The following is a 19424-nucleotide window of genomic DNA, read 5'->3' as shown; positions in this document are numbered from 1 at the left end:
CGCGCGCCAGGGACCCCCCCACAACCCGGGGGGAGGAGATCGGGTTTTCCGAGCCGTCCAGGGGGCCCGCGCCCCGCCCCGCCTCAACTCGGCCTTCTGGTTGGCGCCCGGGACGCGTCGGCGCGGCTCCCCGGGGTGTGGCCGGGGCACTGGGGCGACGCCTCGGCGAGGGGCGGCCGCGCCCCGCCCCGGAACAGCCGCCCCGCGCGGCCGCGGCGCCGGGCATGCTCACTGGGCGGCCGGCCCGCCGCCCGCAGGAAGCGCCGGCGCAGGGCGGTCCCCCGCGCCGCCAGCCGGAGTCGGGCGGAGCCGGCGCCCGGCGCAGGGTGGCTCTGCCAGTCCCCGCCGCCCGGGCGGCCGCACACGTGTCCAGGCGTCACGTCCGCGCGCGCCCCCGGGGCTTGCGTCAGCGGCCGCTCCGGAGGCGGGGGCCGGGGCTCTGCGCTCCGCTCGCTCGGGCCCGCGACGCCGCCGGCAGGAGGGCTCCGCGCGCGGAGGGGCACCGGGCACGCGGGGCCGAGAGCGGCGGCGCGGCCCAGCCCCATCCCCAGCCCCGGCCCCGGCCCCGGCGCGCCGTCCCCCGCCGGCCCGGCTGGGCGCGGTGGCGTGGCCCCGGAGCCCGGCGCCCGCGGGCGCACCGCCTTGACCCCGGCGGCCCCGCGGCAGGCAGGCGCCCGCAGTTCCATGGTGGGCTCGGAGCGCGATGAGCCGCCCGTCCTCCACCGGCCCCAGCGCTAACAAACCCTGCAGCAAGCCGCCGCCGCCGCCGCAGCCCCAGCACGCCCCGTCCCCGGCTGCGCCCCCTGCCGCCGCCACCATCTCGGCTGCGGGCCCCGGCTCGTCCGCGGTGCCCGCCGCGGCGGCGGTGATCTCGGGCCCCGGCGGCGGCGGGGCTGGCCCGGTGTCCCCGCAGCACCACGAGCTGACTTCGCTCTTCGAGTGCCCGGTCTGCTTTGACTATGTCCTGCCCCCCATCCTGCAGTGCCAGGCCGGGCACCTGGTGTGTAACCAATGCCGCCAGAAGTTGAGCTGCTGCCCGACGTGCAGGGGCGCCCTGACGCCCAGCATCAGGAACCTGGCTATGGAGAAGGTGGCCTCGGCGGTCCTGTTTCCCTGCAAGGTAAGCCCAGGTGCCCTCCGCGCGACTCCGCCCGGTCACCTCCCGGAACTCCTGCGTCCTCCAGCCCACCCGCAGGCGCTGAGAGGCAGGTGACATATCTTTTATTAAAAAAAAAAAAAAAGTGTACCCGTTGTCCGCCCTTCCCCATGCCCACCTGTCCGCTTTGGGAGTAGCCCTGGGCTGACGGTTGCCCGAGCGCTGACCCCAGACTAATGGGCACGCGCTCGTGGTTAGAACGCATCCCCACTCTCCCCGCGCGGTGCCCGCGGCCTCTGCAGATGTGTACTCGGCTGTGCTCGGCAGGGCTGGGCCGCTCAACTACAACTTGGACTGGGAAGCTGACTCTCTATGGGGGTTTGAGGCGGGAGGAAATGGGCGAGATAAACGCTCCCTTTACCAGCGCTCAGCTTAGAAGGGTTGGTCCTGGATTCTTCCTGCTCCCTGCGCCTGCCGTCTGCGCACCCCTGACACGTGGGAGCCCTCGGGAGGGTAGCTAAAAGGAGGGCGCCTAAAGCCTGTTTTTCTCCAGCACAAGAAAACCCTGCAAGCCACGCCTTTCCCTCTCCTAGCCTTCCAAGGACTGGCGAGTTGTGTGTTTTGCTCAGTAGGGTGAAAACAAGAGTTGACCAAGGATTTCACAGGAAGGGCACGCGGGAGCTGTTGTTACGGTTCTTGAAATCCCATCACTTTATTTTTTATGTAGTTTAAAAAGTTATAGATGCTCCTGCAAAAAATGCAAACCACTAAGACAAGAAAAGTCAAGGGAAAGAGCAAGCCATCTGGCCTCCTTCCGCTGTTGTTAGGGTCCGTGTGCATCTTTATAGGGGTTTCTAAACACAGGTAGATACAGCCTCACAGCTGAGTATAGAGTCGTAGATGTCAGCATATGTCTGGAAGGTTTATATATCCACTCGCATAGATATAAGTTGTTCTCCAAAAATGGCTTCTGCAACTTGCTGTTTTAAATTCATGTTATCACACCTATTTTTCTGTGTCTGAAACCGAGCTGTACCTCATGGTATCTTAACTGGCTACACGGTATTACATCATGTGGTCATATTATAACTCTGTCTCTTAAAAATCTTCAGGAGCAGTGTCAGAGACATACCTGTCTAGATCACCTCTTAGAACCTAGGGCTATACCATGAAGTTCGTTTTCTAAAGTTGGAAATGGGAATAATGTCACTAATACTTTCAAGTTTGTTGAGAGGAGCCTCCCTGCCTTTTGGGCTGTTTGGGCTGTCCTGCATTTCTCCTTGGTGCTGCTTACTTTTATAGGGCAACAGCTTATTTTTAAATTAAAAATAATCCACCAGAGAACTGAGCTTGGGACTCAAGTCAGTAAAATGAGTGATTTAATTTGGTCTGTGCCCTGCCACAAATCAGTTTTAAAATAGCATATTCAAATAAGGGTTTGAATCCATGTTTGGGCTGCGGGTTTCAGGCAGTCTTAATAAATGACTCTGCCTTCAGGCAGTCCTCATCTAATGTTTACTAATTCCCCCAGCCCAGGAGTTGTTTCTCATACAATTTAGACAAAATAGTTCCATAATTTTCTTAGGGTCAGGAAGAAGGTGGCAGCCTGGTGACAGCTGAGCTAAGAGTGGATATCTGATGTTTGAGGTATATTGTGGGGGTGGGGGATGCCCCACAGGGTTTCTGGGGAGCCATCTCCTCAGCCCTTCACTTCCCCCCAAACCTTCCGTGGCCAATAGAAGAAATGGCTTCAGGTGAATTACCATTCACAAATGAGCATTTGATATCAGTCAGTATTCCATAACTTATTTTTAAAAAGCAATCTTGTAAGCGCATTGTGTTGCTCCCAAGAGAAAGAGAAGGAAGCAGTTACTCTGTGTGAAGTGTGAGGTTTCACCTTCAGGATCTGGATTCTGGTTCCTGTTGAAGCGTATGTTCTTTCCTAACGGGTAACGTGCTAGTGAAGTCTTTCGGGAAGACTAGTTCTCTTGGGAACCAGGGGTTCCCAGCATTTCTGTACATGTCAGTGATGTCCCAAGACGCTGTTCTGTAGGGATGCACTTGGGCAAAGCCATCACTTTGCAAGCTGAAATTCAACAGGGCCAGCCGTTCCCCTACAGACCAGGAACCGAGAAAGTGATCTTGGGGTCCCTTCTGTGTGTGTGCATGTGGGTGAGAGTTATAAAGCTGAAGTATGCATGTCCCAGCTTTGGCTGGCTAGTAATCCAAACTGTGGACAGGGCGGCTCGGCCAGTTCGTTTGGATAAACCAAACCTGGATGTATTCAGAGGCCCAGCAGGCAACCCAGCTATGTCAGCTGGGGAGGATGAGAGCAATCGGGAGCGGTAAGGCCTATGTCAGCTTCAACAAAACAGGTCTGTGTAGCTGGCCCTGTGGCCTGCACTTGCTACTGGAGATCATAGGGACTTCCCTGTCACTGCCCCTGCCTGCCCTCAGATCTCTCCCATGGGCTGGCTCATGTGAGAAAACCAGTGTTGGGTAGAGTACCAGAGCCCAGGTCTGCAGAGTTGTATGGAGCCGCCATTGCTTGCCTGGGAGACCACCTCTGGGGGCCTGGATTCCTCCTCTGTAAATGACGAGATCGGACTGCCCGACTTCCAAGGACCTGTAGCCTCTAGCATTCCATGAAAAGAAGGGAGGCTGGGTGGGCTGCTTCCGCGGCGCCCTCAAGGGGCCAGCCCCTCTGCTGGGTTGACTGTTAGTAGATTGCCTTTCTTCTTTCCAGGTGAGGAAACAAACGTCTATGGAGAGGTTAAGTGTTGAGTGACTTGTCAAGGTCACGCAGTGGCCAGTCCATGCACCTGCACCCCACAGGCACACATCACACCTTTGTACTGCTCACTACGTGGGGATTTTTGAATGTGAGCTCATACTCCAAGGGTGTACATCATAACTGAAGGCTGACAACAGTGACAAAACCCTCTGACTGACGAGTTCCCCAGATGGGCCTCTGATGGGAAAATCCCAGCGAGACAACATAAATTCACTGTAAAATTCATTGGTGGGAATTTTGTAGGGCCTGTGGGTTGGGAAGATGGGGGGAAGTAGGCTACAAACCTCATTTTGGGGGGATTTCATCACGGCTCTGAACTGCTCCTGCTTCAGTCGGCCCCACAGTGGCGGTGCTGTCGGATGGCTTCCTTACTTAGGTGTGGGGCCCCTGGGTTACAGGCTTGAGTGCTGCCAGCTCCTCTTTCATGTAGAGGGCACCACATGCACTAGTAGCTCTGGTCCCCTTTTAAAAAAAAGGGTCTCTATCAGGGCAGGGCTGTCTTCCACTTGTGGTATTTTTAGTCCATTCTACAGCTTCTTGCACGCCTGAGGAGTTTTGACATCCTGTCCCTGTATCTCAAACCCCCCGTCTCAGTGGAGTGTGGGTGGAGGAGAGAAGGGAAGGCTGACACACGTGCCCCTGCTCAGCAGTGCATTTTAGCATCGGCCAGGCACTTCTCTCCACAACGGTGGGAAATGCTGACCCACTGCAGCCCACTCAGGCTATGATACGTTTTCCTTCCGTTTTCTCTCTGTCTTCTCTGCAAGTTTCCCGTAGCATATCTCCAGGTGGCTCTTGAACTGGAAAGCCTCGGTGAGATGAGTCTTCCCAGCAGTGGGACCGTGACAGTGTTGTTTTGTTCCTTAACCACAAAAAGGCAAGTCAGATAACCCAGTGGAAAGCTAAAAGCTCCTCAGTGTGGACTCATCTTGTGCAGTGGAGACAAACTCAGAACACCAGCAGGGACAGGTGTGCAGGGGGTGTGGCCTCTGACCCGTGGCCTCCGGGGTTCAGGAGACCTCGAGAGCAGAGGAGACGGTTGGGCGCTGGGGACCCCGGGCCGCCTGCGAGCGGGCAGCTTCGGCTCAGCTCTGGCTGACTGGCCCAGGTCGGAATGTGGATGCAGCCATGCCACACCTTTGAATTTTTTCAAGAAAAGCCATAAGTCTAGATTTTTAAAATGCTAAATATCTCAATTTTTTCTTTCTTTCTTTTTTTTTTCTTTTTCTAACATTGGCCAAATTCAAATTTAAAGCCAGCACTTGCAGGCCAACCCAAGCATGTCTGGAGACCAAATTCCACCCGCCCCTGTGCAGCCCCTGATCTGGGGCTCTTGTGGGGAGCGGTCACGAGTGGAAGTTCTTGCTGAGCTCTTCCCATACGTGAACTCGGGAACCCCAGGAGGCTCCAGCTGTAGGTGAGGTTACAGCTCATTTTCTTCTCCTCTCTATTTTGCCGAGGGACGATTTCCTTTGGCCTTTGGGAGACCTGAACTGTTGTCTTGTGACTAGATGTTTGACTTTGTAAAGTCAGTTTATTTCTTTGTACCCAAGTGTCTTTAAGAGAAAGAGTTGGGGGGGGGGCTGCCCCGGTGGCCCAGTGGTTAAGTTCGCATGTTCCACTTTGGCGGCCCGGGGTTTACCAGTTCAGATCTCGGGTAAGGACATGGCACCACTTGGCAAGCCATGCTGTGGCAGGCGTCCCACATATAAAGTAGAGGAAGATGGGCACGGATGTTAGCTCAGGGCCAGTCTTCCTCAGCAAAAAGAGGAGGATTGGTGGCAGATGTTAGCTCAAGGCTAATCTTCCCCAAAAAAAGAAAAAGAGAGAGAGAAAGAGTTGGGCTCAATGATTATACCAAGGATCTTTTTTGCCCTGAGATTGCGCAGTCTAGTAAGCTGTCCCAGGGAAAAGATCGGAGGCAAGGGACAGGACAGGGTCCTCCCCCTGGCTCTGGAGGCCCGCCGTCCAGTCCTCCCTGAGCCTGTTCTTCGGTTAAGGAGAATGGAGGTGATGCCCAGCTGGGGGGGCGCTCTGAGGTCAGGTCGGAAGTGCTGCAGGGGGCTTTTGCTTCCCCAGATCAGCTGGCGGATGGCTGGTATTGGGGTGGTTGCTAGGTGAGGGGTGATCAATCACCTAGAAGCCTGGGGGGATAGCCGATTTGCCAAAACCATTTCAAAGATCTCTTTTTAACCTCAAAAATTGTCCTAAGACACAAATCATTTCCTTTGGAACTTGTCCCCGCGGTCTTCACTACTGGCTGGAGCTGAGTGGGTTGTCTCATAAAAGCTGCGCTGGCTGCAGCCAAGCCCGCGAGATCGTCGAGAACGAAATTGACAGGACAGCTTTTGAGTGTAAAATAGGAACAGAAGCGCCGGAATGCCAGGTAGGAGGACTGAAGTTTAATGCTGACTCTACACATAGTTGGCCAAAGATTTTTCACAAGTTACCACGGCCTGGAACTGGAGCAAATCATTGTTACTTAAGGTTGATCTTTAGGACAGTTAGAATGGAGGCGAACCAAAGGAACAGCAGGTGTGGCCTGGGAAGTCCCCAGTCTGAGACTGATTAAATTCTCCTGTTCTGTGTGAGAGCCCTCCAGAAGCCCCATATGAAGTGTGACGTACTAGGACCATAGTAAGACCTCCTGCAAAATGTCTGTAGAACCAGACTTGCACATCTGACAAAATTTGTGAATGGCATTTCTCCTTTAAACCCATAATGTCACCACTCCTTGAAAGGCGCACATAGTAGGTACACATTTGCTGAAGTGAGTGCCGGCATGTGTATTGCGGTGAGTTGTGCAGAGCGTGGTCATACACGGGGCGTTGGAGTGTGACTCCACTCCGGACATCCTGAAAAGGAAAATAAGAAAGCTAAGACGTTTTCCTGATCAAATGTATCTTTACATTAAATCTTAGAGTGTGCTTTCTAAGGCTTAGGAGAGATACTGAAAATTCTCTAGCAGAATTTCATCAACTTTCCCCAGATGCCCATCTTTCTCCATTAATTTCTTAAAAATTGGGAAACTTGTCATTCTCGTTTCCAGTTGGGTAAAGACTGTAGGTGATGAATATTAGACTGTATGTTGTCTGTGAGACAAAAGGTTACCCTCCCAGTGTTAGCCACAGACGCTGTGGAGATGGGTGGAAGGTACACCTGTGTTAAGTGTGTGGGCCTGGGCCCAATGTCACAACCTTGAGTCAACAAAGGAAGTGTCTTTGGGTCACTCCTCCCCCAGATTACCTCTTCCTCAGCTAGTGTTGAGGGCAGGCCTTTCTCAAGTCTCCTGGTCAGATCCCCATCTGTCCCCACTGTGACAAACTGGTGACCTCTCCCAGCCTCAGTGGCTCATTGGTAAAATGGGGAGATGATTAGCTTGTTCAGAGGATCAAACTCAGCATTAATTCATGTGAAGCGCCACACACAGCCCAGCACAGAGTGAACCCTGAATAAATGTCACGGCGAGAGGCTGACAGAGAGCACATGGCCAATGTCTGAGGTCAGGCCCAGGCATTAACTTTAAAAAGAAAAACTGGAATCTTGCTAATTTTCTTCCGTGGATTCCCTCTCCGAGATTCTCTTCCCCGCTCCCGATGGGGGAGGGTTTCCTCGAGCCGGCTGAGGTGGCCCCGGCATTGGTGTCCAGTGCTGAGACGTTTTATCGTTTCTTCAATGCTTTTAGAAGGGAAAGCCAGTTAGACTAGGCAGCACTTTTTAATTGTGTATTTTATTTTACACATTATAAAATATATTTTTTAAAGTCATGATCTTTAGTTTTAAATGTCGAACATATAGAAAGTAATAAAAAATTAAGATCTCCTGTAATCCCCCACCTGGAAATAACCCCTATACCATTTTTGTGTATGTCCTTGCAAACTTACCTCTACATCAATGGAGTTTTCACTCAAAACAAAGCAGGTAGGACAGGAAATCCACAGGCTATTTCATAACCTGCTTTTTCATCTGACACATCATGACTGCTTCTCCACATTGTTAAATAGTCTTTAAGGTCATGTTTAAGAACTGTGTAGTCTTAAAATTCCACAATGGTATCAGAGTTATTTATTCAAGCTCCTGTTTGTGGTCATTTAAGTCATTCTGTCTTCTTAGTGTGATTAAAAAAAAAAAGGTACTGCTAAACTGAATCCTTGTGCATAAGAAAATAATTATTTCCTAATGACAGATTCCTAGCAGTTGAGTGGTGGGGCCACAGGGTGTATGCAGAAGTGCAGAGCTTCTGATAGTAGAGCCAGATTGCCTTCTCCCTGGGAGTCATTGACAAGTGCGGCCCACTCTCTCAGCACCCCACAGTGGGTGTTGGCATGCTTGTTTCTTGTGCTCCTGCCTGCTGCTTCTCCCCGAAGTAACCTCAGGCCACAGTTGGCTCCTCCTCATTACCCACTCACTTTTCATCTGCCTTGGATCTCCGGCAGCCCCGAGCCCGCTCCTTCCTACACACCATCTGCCTAGCCAGCCATTGCCTCCCGTCCGCCCTCATCCTTCTGAAACTCTGAGTCTCTCGGTGGAGAGAGAGGTGCCAGTAGAGCCCTTCTGAAGTCGGGGGAGCAGAGCGGCCTGGAGACCTGCTTGCAGAGGTGGTGTTGGAGCGGCATTATGAAGGATGAGCGGCAGGTTGCTGGTGAAGAAGGATGATCCCGATGGGATGAGGTGGGGAGGCCAGTGGAGCTGCTCAAGAGGACGTTGTTTACCTGTCTGAACTAGGTGTACTATCTCATGTTATCCTGCTAATTACTCTGAACAGGAAATAGGACACGGTTGGTATCCCTCCCCAAGAGACTGGCCCACACTCATGCAGCTTGTGAGTGTGGGGAGCAGAAGCTCCAGAATGGCCTTGTAATGACATGTACGGTGTCTCCCACCTCGGCCTCCCACCGTGTCTGCTGCCCACTCCACCCTGCTGAGGAACAGTGAGCCCCAGACTCACGTGGTGGCTTTGGCAGGGACAGCAGTGGTACCAGAAGAGCACTCTTTATTAGGATTGCCAGGTAGAATACAGGATGCCCAGTTAAATTTGAATTTCAGATAAACAAATAATTTTTTTGGTGTAAGTGTAACCCAAATATTGCCTGGGACACACTGGGCATCTTGTATTTTTATTTGCTAAATCTGGCAACCCTACCACTTAAGTCTTCTGGGGAATTGGACTGCTTCAGTTGAGGAATAAAGACTGCTGAGGGATGTGGCACTGTGAAGAGTGGTCAGGGCCGTCAGTGTGATGACGCAGGTGGAGGCCTGGCATGGACGGGTGAGGGCAAATCGAGAAGGTGGCCAGGGTGCTGGTAGCATGGCATAAAGCCACTCACTCTGAAGGGACTTAGAACTGGTTCTCCAAGACAGTGTGTGGCCACCTGCTAACTCTGGCTATGGTCAGATGAGAAGCAGACTTGGTCAACTCAACTTTTGTTTAAAGTTTCTAAGATTTAAAATAAAGCCTTGCCAGCTCAGGGGGTCTTCATAAGGCCACACGCCACCACCCCCAACAGCAGGATGTTCTCAGATCACTGCAAAGTGGGGTTTGTCAACTTTCTCTTAAGCAAAAAGGAGGAATTTTTGAGCCTGAGATTTTCATTGGAATTGCCTTCTCCAGAACAAAGTTGATAAAGTCCAGTGTCAGTATTTTTTTAGTCTCACCACTGTTGGACAGTCCTGGTACTGAGTGACATTGTCTTCTCATTTAATTATCTGTGGAACCCTTACTGCACTATTGGTTGATAAATATCTCTTTGCGCTACTTCACAGCATACGTGAGGAATCTGCCATTTGAGTTAAGTGAAAATTCGCTAAGATTCTGAGAGGAAAGATACTAGACAGATACAGGTTAAGTACGAGTCACAAGAAGAGCTTTCACTTTGTCCTGTTGTCCAAGCCTGAACTTCTCCATGGCTCATGATACTCAAGGCATGAGTTGTAGGCAGTTTTACAGACCCACTCAGAAGTGACATGGTAGGCTCAGTTCAAGGTCACACAGGACACTGGGCACTTGAGTTCTAATCATAGCTATTCGACCAGTGATCATAAACACATTTTTAGCAAGAGGGACATAGAGCTGTCAAAATGACAACAGTGTCATCATTTCCCCATCTGTGTAAGGTTTCAGAAAAGCTATAAACACCCCCACCCCAAATAGTTTATGTAAATAAAATGTGTGAAATGCCTTTATCAAAAATTATAAAACAAACCCATAGTGACTGAAGTCTAAAATAAGCATTTTGCCTTGCATGATCTCAAGGTGTATTGAATCTTTTTTTTTTAATTCTAAGTTCCACAGTAAAACTTTTAATTACAGTAAAATTAACATGGTGGAGAACAATCATCCTCTGCAGATAAACCTCATATTTATTCATTTACCAACAAATATTGGGTGGGTGGGAAGCAGACAATAAATCAATAAACCAATTAACAAACTTAATAGGCCCATAAATTAACTGGAAAATAACCTGCGATCATTCAGTGATATTTTGAGGGCAGATAAACACATTTTTAGTAACAAAAGAGCTAACTTGAATTGCTAGAAGTCCTTTTAAGAAGTGGTAAAATTTAACTGCTGGTTAAAATGTAAGCTTTGCCCTGATTTTGGGTCTAAACCAGGTATAGCTACAACTCCTATTTGAACAAGTCTAAAGAATGTTGAGGAGAGAGCCTCCAACCAGTAGGTCCCTATTGTACATAAAAAGTTATCCAGCCAGGAAGTCATCCTTCCAGCTGGACTCACAAGCTCTGATTCCATCTCTGGGTTCACCTCTACCCGTGTAGAGGACAGAGGCGTGGGCAAGTCATTGCTGGAGCTCCTCTTCAGATGTGGTCCGCCGTCAAATAGGAGTTCTCCTTGGACCACTCAGGGTGGTGGGTGAGGAAACCGCGGAGCCTGGAAACCATAGTCCAGGGCCCCAGATTTGTCAGGTGCCCACAGACCTTCAGAAGGATCAGAGGAGCAGTGGAGAAGACTTTGTCTTCTGTGGAGGTGAAAGAAGAGTTGGTTATTGCACCAACTGACGTCTGCACTGCACAGCTATTGGTTCACTAAAATGTGTCCCAAGAGCTAGAAAAAGAAAAACTACTAACTTAGTTGTATTTCCATGTGGATGTGGAGTTGAAAGTAGGTTTTCTTTAAAAAAAAACAAAACACTATTATAATAAAACTTAATTCATTCAACCAACTTTGCAAAAGGAATCTCTGTCCCATAAGGATAAATATGCCAACTCAACCCCTGGATTCTTTAATGTTTTTATTTTTATATGATTTCAAATTTACATAACAACTGCAATAATAGTACCAAAAATACCCATATACGCTCTATCCAGATTCACCATTGTCTCCTTTTTGTCCCATTTGCCTTACCACTTGTGTGCTCTCCATTAGTACGAGTGTTTTTTAAACCATTTGAATGTAAATTGCAGGCATGCTGCCCCTTGACCCACTGTGTTTCTCCTAACAACGACAAGGACATTTTCTTACTCATTATGGTACAGGAAGTGCGACCTGCAGGAGACACTATTGCCTAATCCTCAGGCCATATGCAGATTTCGGTGGTTGCCCCAGTAACGCCCTTTGTAGCCACTTTGGTTTCCAGTCCAGGGTCCTGCGTTGCCTACCGACCGGTGCGCATTTTGGATCTTGACAGCTCATGCAGACTGAAGGAAAGTGCGGTTTGCTTTTTTGCTTACTCCAAGACCAGGGCATTTCTTGGATCTAATTCAAAAGTTTATGAGCATCAACAACAAAATATCAATTGTGCTTTGTTTTTCTTGAGACATTCTCACTTGGGGCGCTGGCAGACACTTAGCTAACACTTTTCACTGTTTCCCGGGAGGTGAGCAGGTGGCAGCGGGAGGTGACCTCAGTCCCCCGAGGGACCTGCTTCTGCACGGAGCTCACAGCGCCCCCATGGGGCGGGGTTTGGCAAATTGTTCTTGAATCACAGAGAGTCAAATTTAATTAAATAGGTTAAGTGACTTGTTCTAAACCAGTCACAGGACCCATGACCTTCACAGCACCGTGGCTAAGAAGGGTTATTCTGTTTATATGGTCATACATAAACAAGTATAATGTGACTGTGGTTGTTAGGTAACTAACAGCTGTGTAGTATTTGACTGTGTTTCTGACCTATCTTGTCATGTTTATTTGTGAGTAAAGGGGTTTCTGTGTCAAAAAGGGAAAAACCCTGTCCAAATTCCAGCTTAAATATAGCCTTCAAACCCCATGCCGAGGAAAAGCACTGGCACTATTTACTGCTCTCTTCAAGGACTTAGAATGAGGCCCCAGGTCACACATTGCCTTTCGTGGCAGGACACGTTTGCACAAGACTTCTGAGCCCCTGCAACGCGGAAAGCTTCCAGAGAGAAGTCACAAATGTTATTTCAACCTTTCTTTGTTTCTCCTTCTGCTGGGCCATCTTCCCTGCCCTCCTTTCATTAGCTTTGGGCTTCTGTGTGTGGTTGTGTCCCTCTCACCAGCTGCCCTCCCCCCCAGAGGTTTACTTACAGCGAATTCCCATTGCGCCCCACCCCGGGGACAGGAGCAGAATTTCCCTGCGGAGAAGCTCGTCCGCGGCTGTGGGCCATCCCGGAGACAAGGCAGCCCTCCTCGAACAGCCCGAGGAAGAGTGGGCAGCGGAGGGCCGGGCGGCTCCTTGGCCCCTGCACGCCTGGTGGCGAGCCCTTTCAGGCTGTGCAAAGTGGAGCCTCAGGACCTCCTTCGAGAAGCCAGAGAAGGCGGGGAGGGCTCCCTGGGGGTTATTTATTTGTGAGGCGCTGCTGCCCCGTTCCTGAGGGAGAGGCTGTTTTTCTCGTGGCAAACCCAGGAAGAAGTTAATATTAGAAGGCTGTGGGCCCTGGGTTTTCCAGGCGCTGGGTTGGGGTCAGGGGGTCACGGCAGATGTAAATTGTTTCTTTTTCTCAAAACATTGATTCTTTGTTTGACTCTTAAGCAGTTGGTGCAGTGAGGGAGCCCGAGGAGGAGCGGGGACGGCCGCAGGCTCTACCCCTGGCGTGGCCACGAGTGACCTGTCACTCTGTAAAACTGGCCGAACCAGCTCCCTGGCCACCTCCGTGCTCCAGTGTCTTGGGCCATCCTGGGAGTGCACATGGGGTGGCAGTGACCGGCCGGGGGAGGGGGGCAGGACGGCGCTCCGCCAGCTGTGGTTGTATGGCCTGGCCAGGTTTTGTCATTCATTGAAAAACTAGTGGCTCTCCACCAGGGTGATTTTGCCCCCCCAGGAGACGTTCAGCCATGCCTGGTGACATTTCTGGTTGTCATAACGGGGGGTGGGGGGTTGGCACTTGCTACTGGCATCTAGCGGGTAGAGGCCAGATATGCTGCTAAACATCCTACAGTGCACAGCAGAGCCCCCAGCACACAGAATTATCTGGTCTAAAATGTCAGTAGTGTCACTGTGGAGAAGCTCTGACGTAAACTAAACTGTCAGTCAAGGCCCTGGCAGTCTAGGCCTGCCTTCCCAGTTAGGTCTTATCCCCACCCAGCCTGTGCTAGACAGAGAGAACCACTCCACCCACACTCCACTCCGTCCAGTGAAAGCTTCCTTCCCCTCCTCACTGTCCCCACTGTGAAATCACCTGTGCCCCTGGTCTTTTGCTGTATTTGAGCTGTCTGTGGTTGCACACAGGCAACACAAGGGTGGGATCTCGGGCTGATCTGGAATCTCTGTGTCCTAGGATGGAGAGTCACAGCCCTTAGTAACCCCTGGAGCTTGTCAGGACAACACCGGCCCAGGGGCCAGCGCAGTCTGTGTCGCTGCTCAGAGGCCCCTGGCCATACGGTCTCAGGGAATTCACAGGCCCCGAAGCCTGCCCTCTGATCTCTCCGATGACAGCCCCTATTGTAGGCGACAAGAACACCCACCATGCTGTGGAATGTCATTCCAGGAATGCTGAGACTGTTACCAGTTTGAAGTGTGGCAGCAGCGTGTGTGTGTGTGTGCATGCACGTGTGTAAAGTCTAGATCTTTTCAGAGATCATCTCTAGTCCAGCCGTCATAAAGCGGCCCCAGTAGTGATGAAGACACGCCCTCCCTCAGGATGGACAAGGGAAGGAACAGATTGACGTTAAAGTTCAGCTTTAGAACAAGCAGAGCAAAGCAGTCACCTGGCACTGCAACAGTATGTTTGTTTGAGCTCACAGAGGCTCGGCAAGGTCTCTTTCACAAGGTCGCCGTCCACACAGACGCTAGGTGATCCCTTTCCTATTGGTGTAGTCTGCGACGGTTCCCTGCCCTCTAGACTTGAGTTGAAGGGAGAGGGTGTGACTTCTAAGGCAAACCAAATACAACTCAGAATCTAAATATTCTACTGGAGTTACTCAAGGAAAAGTTCTAAAATGACTGCTAGACGATAAATATTTGCATACGCTGGAGCTCGTGAACGTGGAGTGGTCGGGAGACGGGGGTGGTGCTCCTCCGGCCTCGCTGCCAAAGTTCATCTCGTTCCCGGAACTATCCCTGGGCAGCTGTGGGAAGCAGCCCATTCTGAGAGGTCCTCAGATCCAAATACTGATGGCCTGTTTCAGCCAGAGGATCTGCCAGGCTCTGGGCTAATTCTTGCTATTTTTATGGTGCATGTGTGTGTTTTTAAACTCTGGGCAGAAATGCCTCACCGTCACTCACAGAAGAACATCGGGAGGCTCTGTGTTCTTAGCTGCGCCCGAGACTTCAAACACAGTTAACAAGAATGAGTGTTTTAGGGCCTTATTCTTGTCAGGAACACAAAGCATCAATATATATGGATAAATAAATAAATTTGTTTTGCCTTCTGATTAAGTTTTTTACACCTATGCTTTTAAAATTAGTCCATGGTTAAAAAAGATGAATAAGCAATTCCTTTGGGCAAAGTAAGTAACAGTGAGATGGTTCTGCCAGTTTCTGTTGAAGATTACTGTGACCCGCTTTAGGTACGGGCGAGGAGCGAGCTGCATTTCCTTCTCTAAGCCACTCTCTTCTTCCTTATTAGGGAGACTCATCTCCCTAGGAGTGGAGACCGGCTTCGTTGCTCCCGCCCTCTCAGAGACTCGAGCTTCGGGTCTCCTATGGAGAAGGTGCTCGGCGCCTGCACATTGCTAGTGATAAATTCAGCCGCACAGGTTAGAATTGGACCCGCTGGAAGTCCGTAAGGGGTTTATCCCCGAAGGCAGGGTAGGGAGAAGCAACAAGAGCTGTGGGGTTGCTTGGTTTTGTTAGTAATTGGACACTGCATCTTAGAAAAATGACCTGGCCCTGCTCTCCTTTGGTGTCCTCATGTCTCAGGAGGGGGTGGGAGAGTCCAGGTGGGGCACGCAGACAGCAGTTTACCTGCCACTGTGTGCTCGAGGGGATGAGGCTGACATCTGGTTTCAGCCAAAAAAGGTGATTCAGGTTTCCTTCTTCTTTACAAGACGCCAGCGTTATGCGCTGGGCAAGTGTCTACTTGTGGCCGATTCTCCCCCGGCACCTGGGACTTCACACGGTCGTTCCTGTGGGCTTTCCACGATGGGTGTGATTTATCCACTGGGCACGTCATTCCGGGTGCTAAGGGGAAAAAGGGGTTGTTGCTACCCTGTTAAGGCAGCATTTGAGGGGCTGACTGACCATGTCCGAAAACTCATCTCGGACAGGCGCCCACTGTGGGGCGCACTCTGGTTCCCCTTCCTCCTGGGCCTGCCATGAGGCCCTGACATCCCTGGTCATGAAGCGAGGTGCACTGGACTTGAGGGAGCGGCCTGGGCAACGTCCAGCGGGCTCAGGCCGTTCGCACTTTAACCTCCACTGGCTGGAGGCAAACTGGCCGCAGTCTCCTGAGTTGGTCAAGTAGCTCTTGGATGTGATTTCCTTTTACCCAAAAAGTATGTTTAAAGCCCCTGGTGGGGGAGGGTTTAAAAGGTGAGGAAGCTGAGGTGATACTTTAGCCATGTCAGGGGCCTCCAGCCCTCTTCTTTCCTGGGGGGTCCAGAGGGCAGCCTTCCCCACACTCGGCCTGCCAGTCACCACTTGAAGCCGGGAAGAAGTGCAGAGGACAACCAAGAGGAGTTAGGCTATTTTCAAAATGGTCTTAGGTGAGAACTAGTCTGGAGATAACCCACATTCCTTGCCCAGCCTCAGCCCTAAGCAATTTTAAATTGCTTAAAAAATTCTTTAAACTCACAGAAAATAAGGGGGCAGGTCAGGCTTTCCAGGGCTGGCTCAGCGATGTTGTCTGAAGTGTTTATAGTATGAGCACTTTAGTTCTCACATTTTTAATGCACGAATGGGGGGCATGGAATGCAGTACCTTGCTGGCTCAGGAGATGCCCCTGATTTCATGTCTGGCAATACTGATGGTGAATAGGAACTGAGACTTTTATGTATTTAACTCATCTGGAGCAAAAGTAGCTGACATGAGAATACAGGTTAAGCCCCGGAAGCCTGAGGTCTGCACCTGTGGAGGCTCTGAGGCGGCCCAATGGCTCAGTGTGTCTCTTTCCTCCTTGCAGTATGCCACCACGGGCTGCTCCCTGACCCTGCACCACACGGAGAAGCCGGAACACGAAGACATCTGTGAATACCGGCCCTACTCCTGCCCTTGTCCTGGTGCTTCCTGCAAGTGGCAGGGCTCCCTGGAAGCCGTGATGTCCCATCTCATGCACGCCCACAAGAGCATCACCACCCTCCAGGGAGAAGACATCGTCTTCCTGGCTACAGACATTAACCTGCCGGGGGCCGTCGACTGGGTGATGATGCAGTCGTGCTTCGGCCACCACTTCATGCTGGTGCTGGAGAAGCAGGAGAAGTACGAAGGCCACCAGCAATTCTTCGCCATTGTCCTGCTCATCGGCACCCGCAAGCAGGCCGAGAACTTTGCCTACAGACTGGAGCTGAACGGGAACCGGCGGAGACTGACCTGGGAGGCCACGCCCCGGTCCATCCACGACGGCGTGGCCGCAGCCATCATGAACAGCGACTGCCTTGTGTTTGACACAGCCATAGCACACCTTTTTGCGGATAATGGGAACCTTGGAATCAATGTGACTATTTCTACATGCTGTCCCTGATGCCCTGAAATCATTCGGGCATCGTGCTCTCTGGTTAATAAAGGTTTTTATAGATGTTTTATTCACTATGTCTTCACACCTCGGGATCCAGTTACCCTGTGTTCTGTCTGAACAGCAGCTTCCCGTCTGGCATCGGCCCAACAGAGTTCATTAAACTGGGATGAATGGGGTTGGCCTGTTAGTCATTCGGAGGCTGCCTTGTGAGCTAAAATCAACTTGATTATTCACTTTTATTTACTTGCTGAACAGCACTTGACAGGTTGCTCAGGGCTCCTGTAGACCAGTCTGTCGGGAATCGGAGGCTCCTGCCCCCCTATGTTGGTCCCTCCAAGTTGACAAAAGCACAGTGACTGTCAGCAGATTCTTTAACTTTACTTTTATCTTGTTTTTAGGGGCTAGGGATTGTTTGAATGCATTTTAAACGGTGTTTCTCAAACTGGATGACTAACCAGCGTGCACAGAAGCACCGGAGTACCCATCTTCAATAGGAGGGTTTGTGGGGCCTGTGAATTCGGCAGTCCCATCAGGTGATTCTTTCACAACAGAAGAGTTTGAGAATTGCTGGGTTAAATTGTGGAAAAGGGTCCAGATTTTAAAGGTGCTTAAAGATTGCCCTCTACTGACACTGTCTGTCTACTGTTTGATCCCCCGACCGCCCCCACCCCCACATTAAAACCAGAACTACAGCCCCGGGACACATGCCTGAGGTTGGTCACTCTCTTGTGTTTGGGGCGGATTGCCTAGGAAGGTGAGTCATGTGGCCACTGACAGTGCTCACGTCATGAGGTTTTGCTCCTCACGAGTACCGATGACCTGTTCACACGTGGCTCCCTTGGAGGCCCTCCTTGACTGTAGAGGTTGGGAGAGACTAGATCAGTAGAGTTGAAAACGCTTTATAACCAGTGTCATATGCTTGCTATTTAAAGGTTTGTGTTGGGTTTTTTTTTTTGCCACATTCACTTTAGTTTTTTAATAAATATTTTCCAAAAATGAATGGCGTGCTTCCTTTTGTGACCTGAACGATGTATATTAACTGGGTGCCTACTGTGTGCAGGTGCAGCAAAGCTCCCCCACCACGTGGGCTTGGAGCCTCCCTTTTTCCGCCCGAGCACACAGTCCTTCGTCCAAGCTCGGAGCGCAGGTCAGCGCAGCACTGGGCTCCAGACTCGCTCCTCTGGACGATGGAGTGTCGCTGGTCTCCCTGGAGCTGCCCGTGCTGTCTGAGTGTGCTAGCGCGGGGGAGAGAAGAGTATTTCTCCTGCCCTGCAGACTCAGAAGGAAGAGACTTGGCTAAGCTGATGTCCTGAGTACTGGGTTTGAGCCAGGATGACCCACTCCCTCGGTCCCAACCCCAAACTCTCAAAAGAATTCTGAATATTAGCGCAAATGCTCAGTGAGGACTGAAGACTCGACCTTAGCGGCCGGATGGCACTGGAAGAGTGCCAGGTGGAAGATGGCATTACAGTCGTTTTGGATTTTTAGGTGAGATAATGTGTTGAGGCTGTTTTTGCCTTTTTTTAAGATTGGCACCTGAGCTAACAACTGTTGCCAGTCTTTTTTTTTTTTCTGCTTTTTCTCCCCAAATCCCCCCAGTACATCAGTGTATATTTTAGTTGTGAGTTCTAGTTGTGGCATGTGGGATGCCGCCCCAGCATGGCTTGACGAGTGGTGCCATGTCCGTGCCCAGGATGCGAACCAGCGAAACCCTGGGCCGCCGAAGCCAAGCTCACGAACTTAACCGCTGTGCCACGGGGCCGGCCCCTGTGTTGAGTTTTTAGCCAGGACAGAGTTCTGGCAGTTAAGGAATTGCTAAAGCAACTTATCTTCTAGGATATTCTTCAAATAAAGCTGAAAAATAGTGTCCTAAACAAAAAAAGGTATTTATAATATGTTTGGTAAAAGAAATGAAAACCACAACTCTTGGCACCACAACAGTCACGTGTCAAGCCGGTATCTAGCGGGAGCCATGGGGGTGAAACCAGGATCCAGGAGCAGGTGGACTTGGAGCCCCAGGGGCAGAGCTGGTCCTGTGTGCGCAGGACACCCAGCAATGGGTTGTGTGCATAAAGAAGCCTGTCATCTACCATTCGTGTTATATGTGATGGGGAATCAGGACCCATTAGTACACGAGGTACAAAGGGAAAAGCCATAATCAAAAGACCTTGAAGATGGAGATAGTGGAATCACATTATTCTAAAAGCCCAAAAGGTTCGATTTTCAGCCCCAAGAGGTAAAGCGATGGGCCAGCAGCCATACAGTGCGTGGGTGGCAGCACTGATTCTAGAATTCAGGCTTCCTGACTCTCAATTCAAAAATATTTCTAGAATTTAACAAATGAAAATATAGTTTTAGGCAACAAAACTCTGAACTTTTACTTTCCACAATTATTCAGCTCCCTTTTATCTCTCACTGGAAAATCTGTAAACTTAACTTTTACTCTGTGGCTTTTTTCAAACTAAGCATTTTCTGCCAGAAAACAAATAAAAACCCCCCAGG

General features: G+C 50.8%; 1 protein-coding gene and 1 long non-coding RNA gene across 2 annotated transcripts in view; one reads left to right on the top strand and one right to left on the bottom strand.

Annotated features, from left to right (window-relative positions):
- Positions 1-565: 565 nt before the first annotated feature.
- SIAH2 (siah E3 ubiquitin protein ligase 2) lies at positions 566-16989 on the top strand. Its single transcript, XM_014731540.3, has 2 exons — positions 566-1120; positions 16371-16989. Exons 1-2 carry the CDS (start codon positions 704-706, stop codon positions 16926-16928), a joined length of 975 nt encoding a protein of 324 aa, XP_014587026.2. The 5' UTR covers positions 566-703; the 3' UTR covers positions 16929-16989.
- LOC111768452 (uncharacterized) overlaps positions 6278-19424 on the bottom strand; it is a 47677-nt gene continuing 34530 nt past the window's right edge. Inside the window, exon 2 of the long non-coding RNA XR_002800848.2 lies at positions 6278-6745. This is a non-coding gene — a long non-coding RNA (uncharacterized lncRNA). The remainder of the gene's footprint in view (positions 6746-19424) is intronic.

This window comes from Equus caballus, chromosome 16 (assembly GCF_041296265.1).
Source record: "Equus caballus isolate H_3958 breed thoroughbred chromosome 16, TB-T2T, whole genome shotgun sequence".
Classification (NCBI taxonomy): domain Eukaryota; kingdom Metazoa; phylum Chordata; class Mammalia; order Perissodactyla; family Equidae; genus Equus; species Equus caballus.
The sequence above is the reverse complement of the archived record's forward strand: the minus strand, read 5'-3'. Positions and strand labels throughout refer to the sequence as shown.

Coding starts and splice junctions, on each gene's coding strand:
- SIAH2 (XM_014731540.3), top strand. CDS start 704: ATGAGCCGCCCGTCCTCCACCGGCCCCAGCGCTAACAAACCCTGCAGC. Junction 1,121..16,370: donor CGGTCCTGTTTCCCTGCAAG/GTAAGCCCAGGT, acceptor TCCTCCTTGCAG/TATGCCACCACGGGCTGCTC.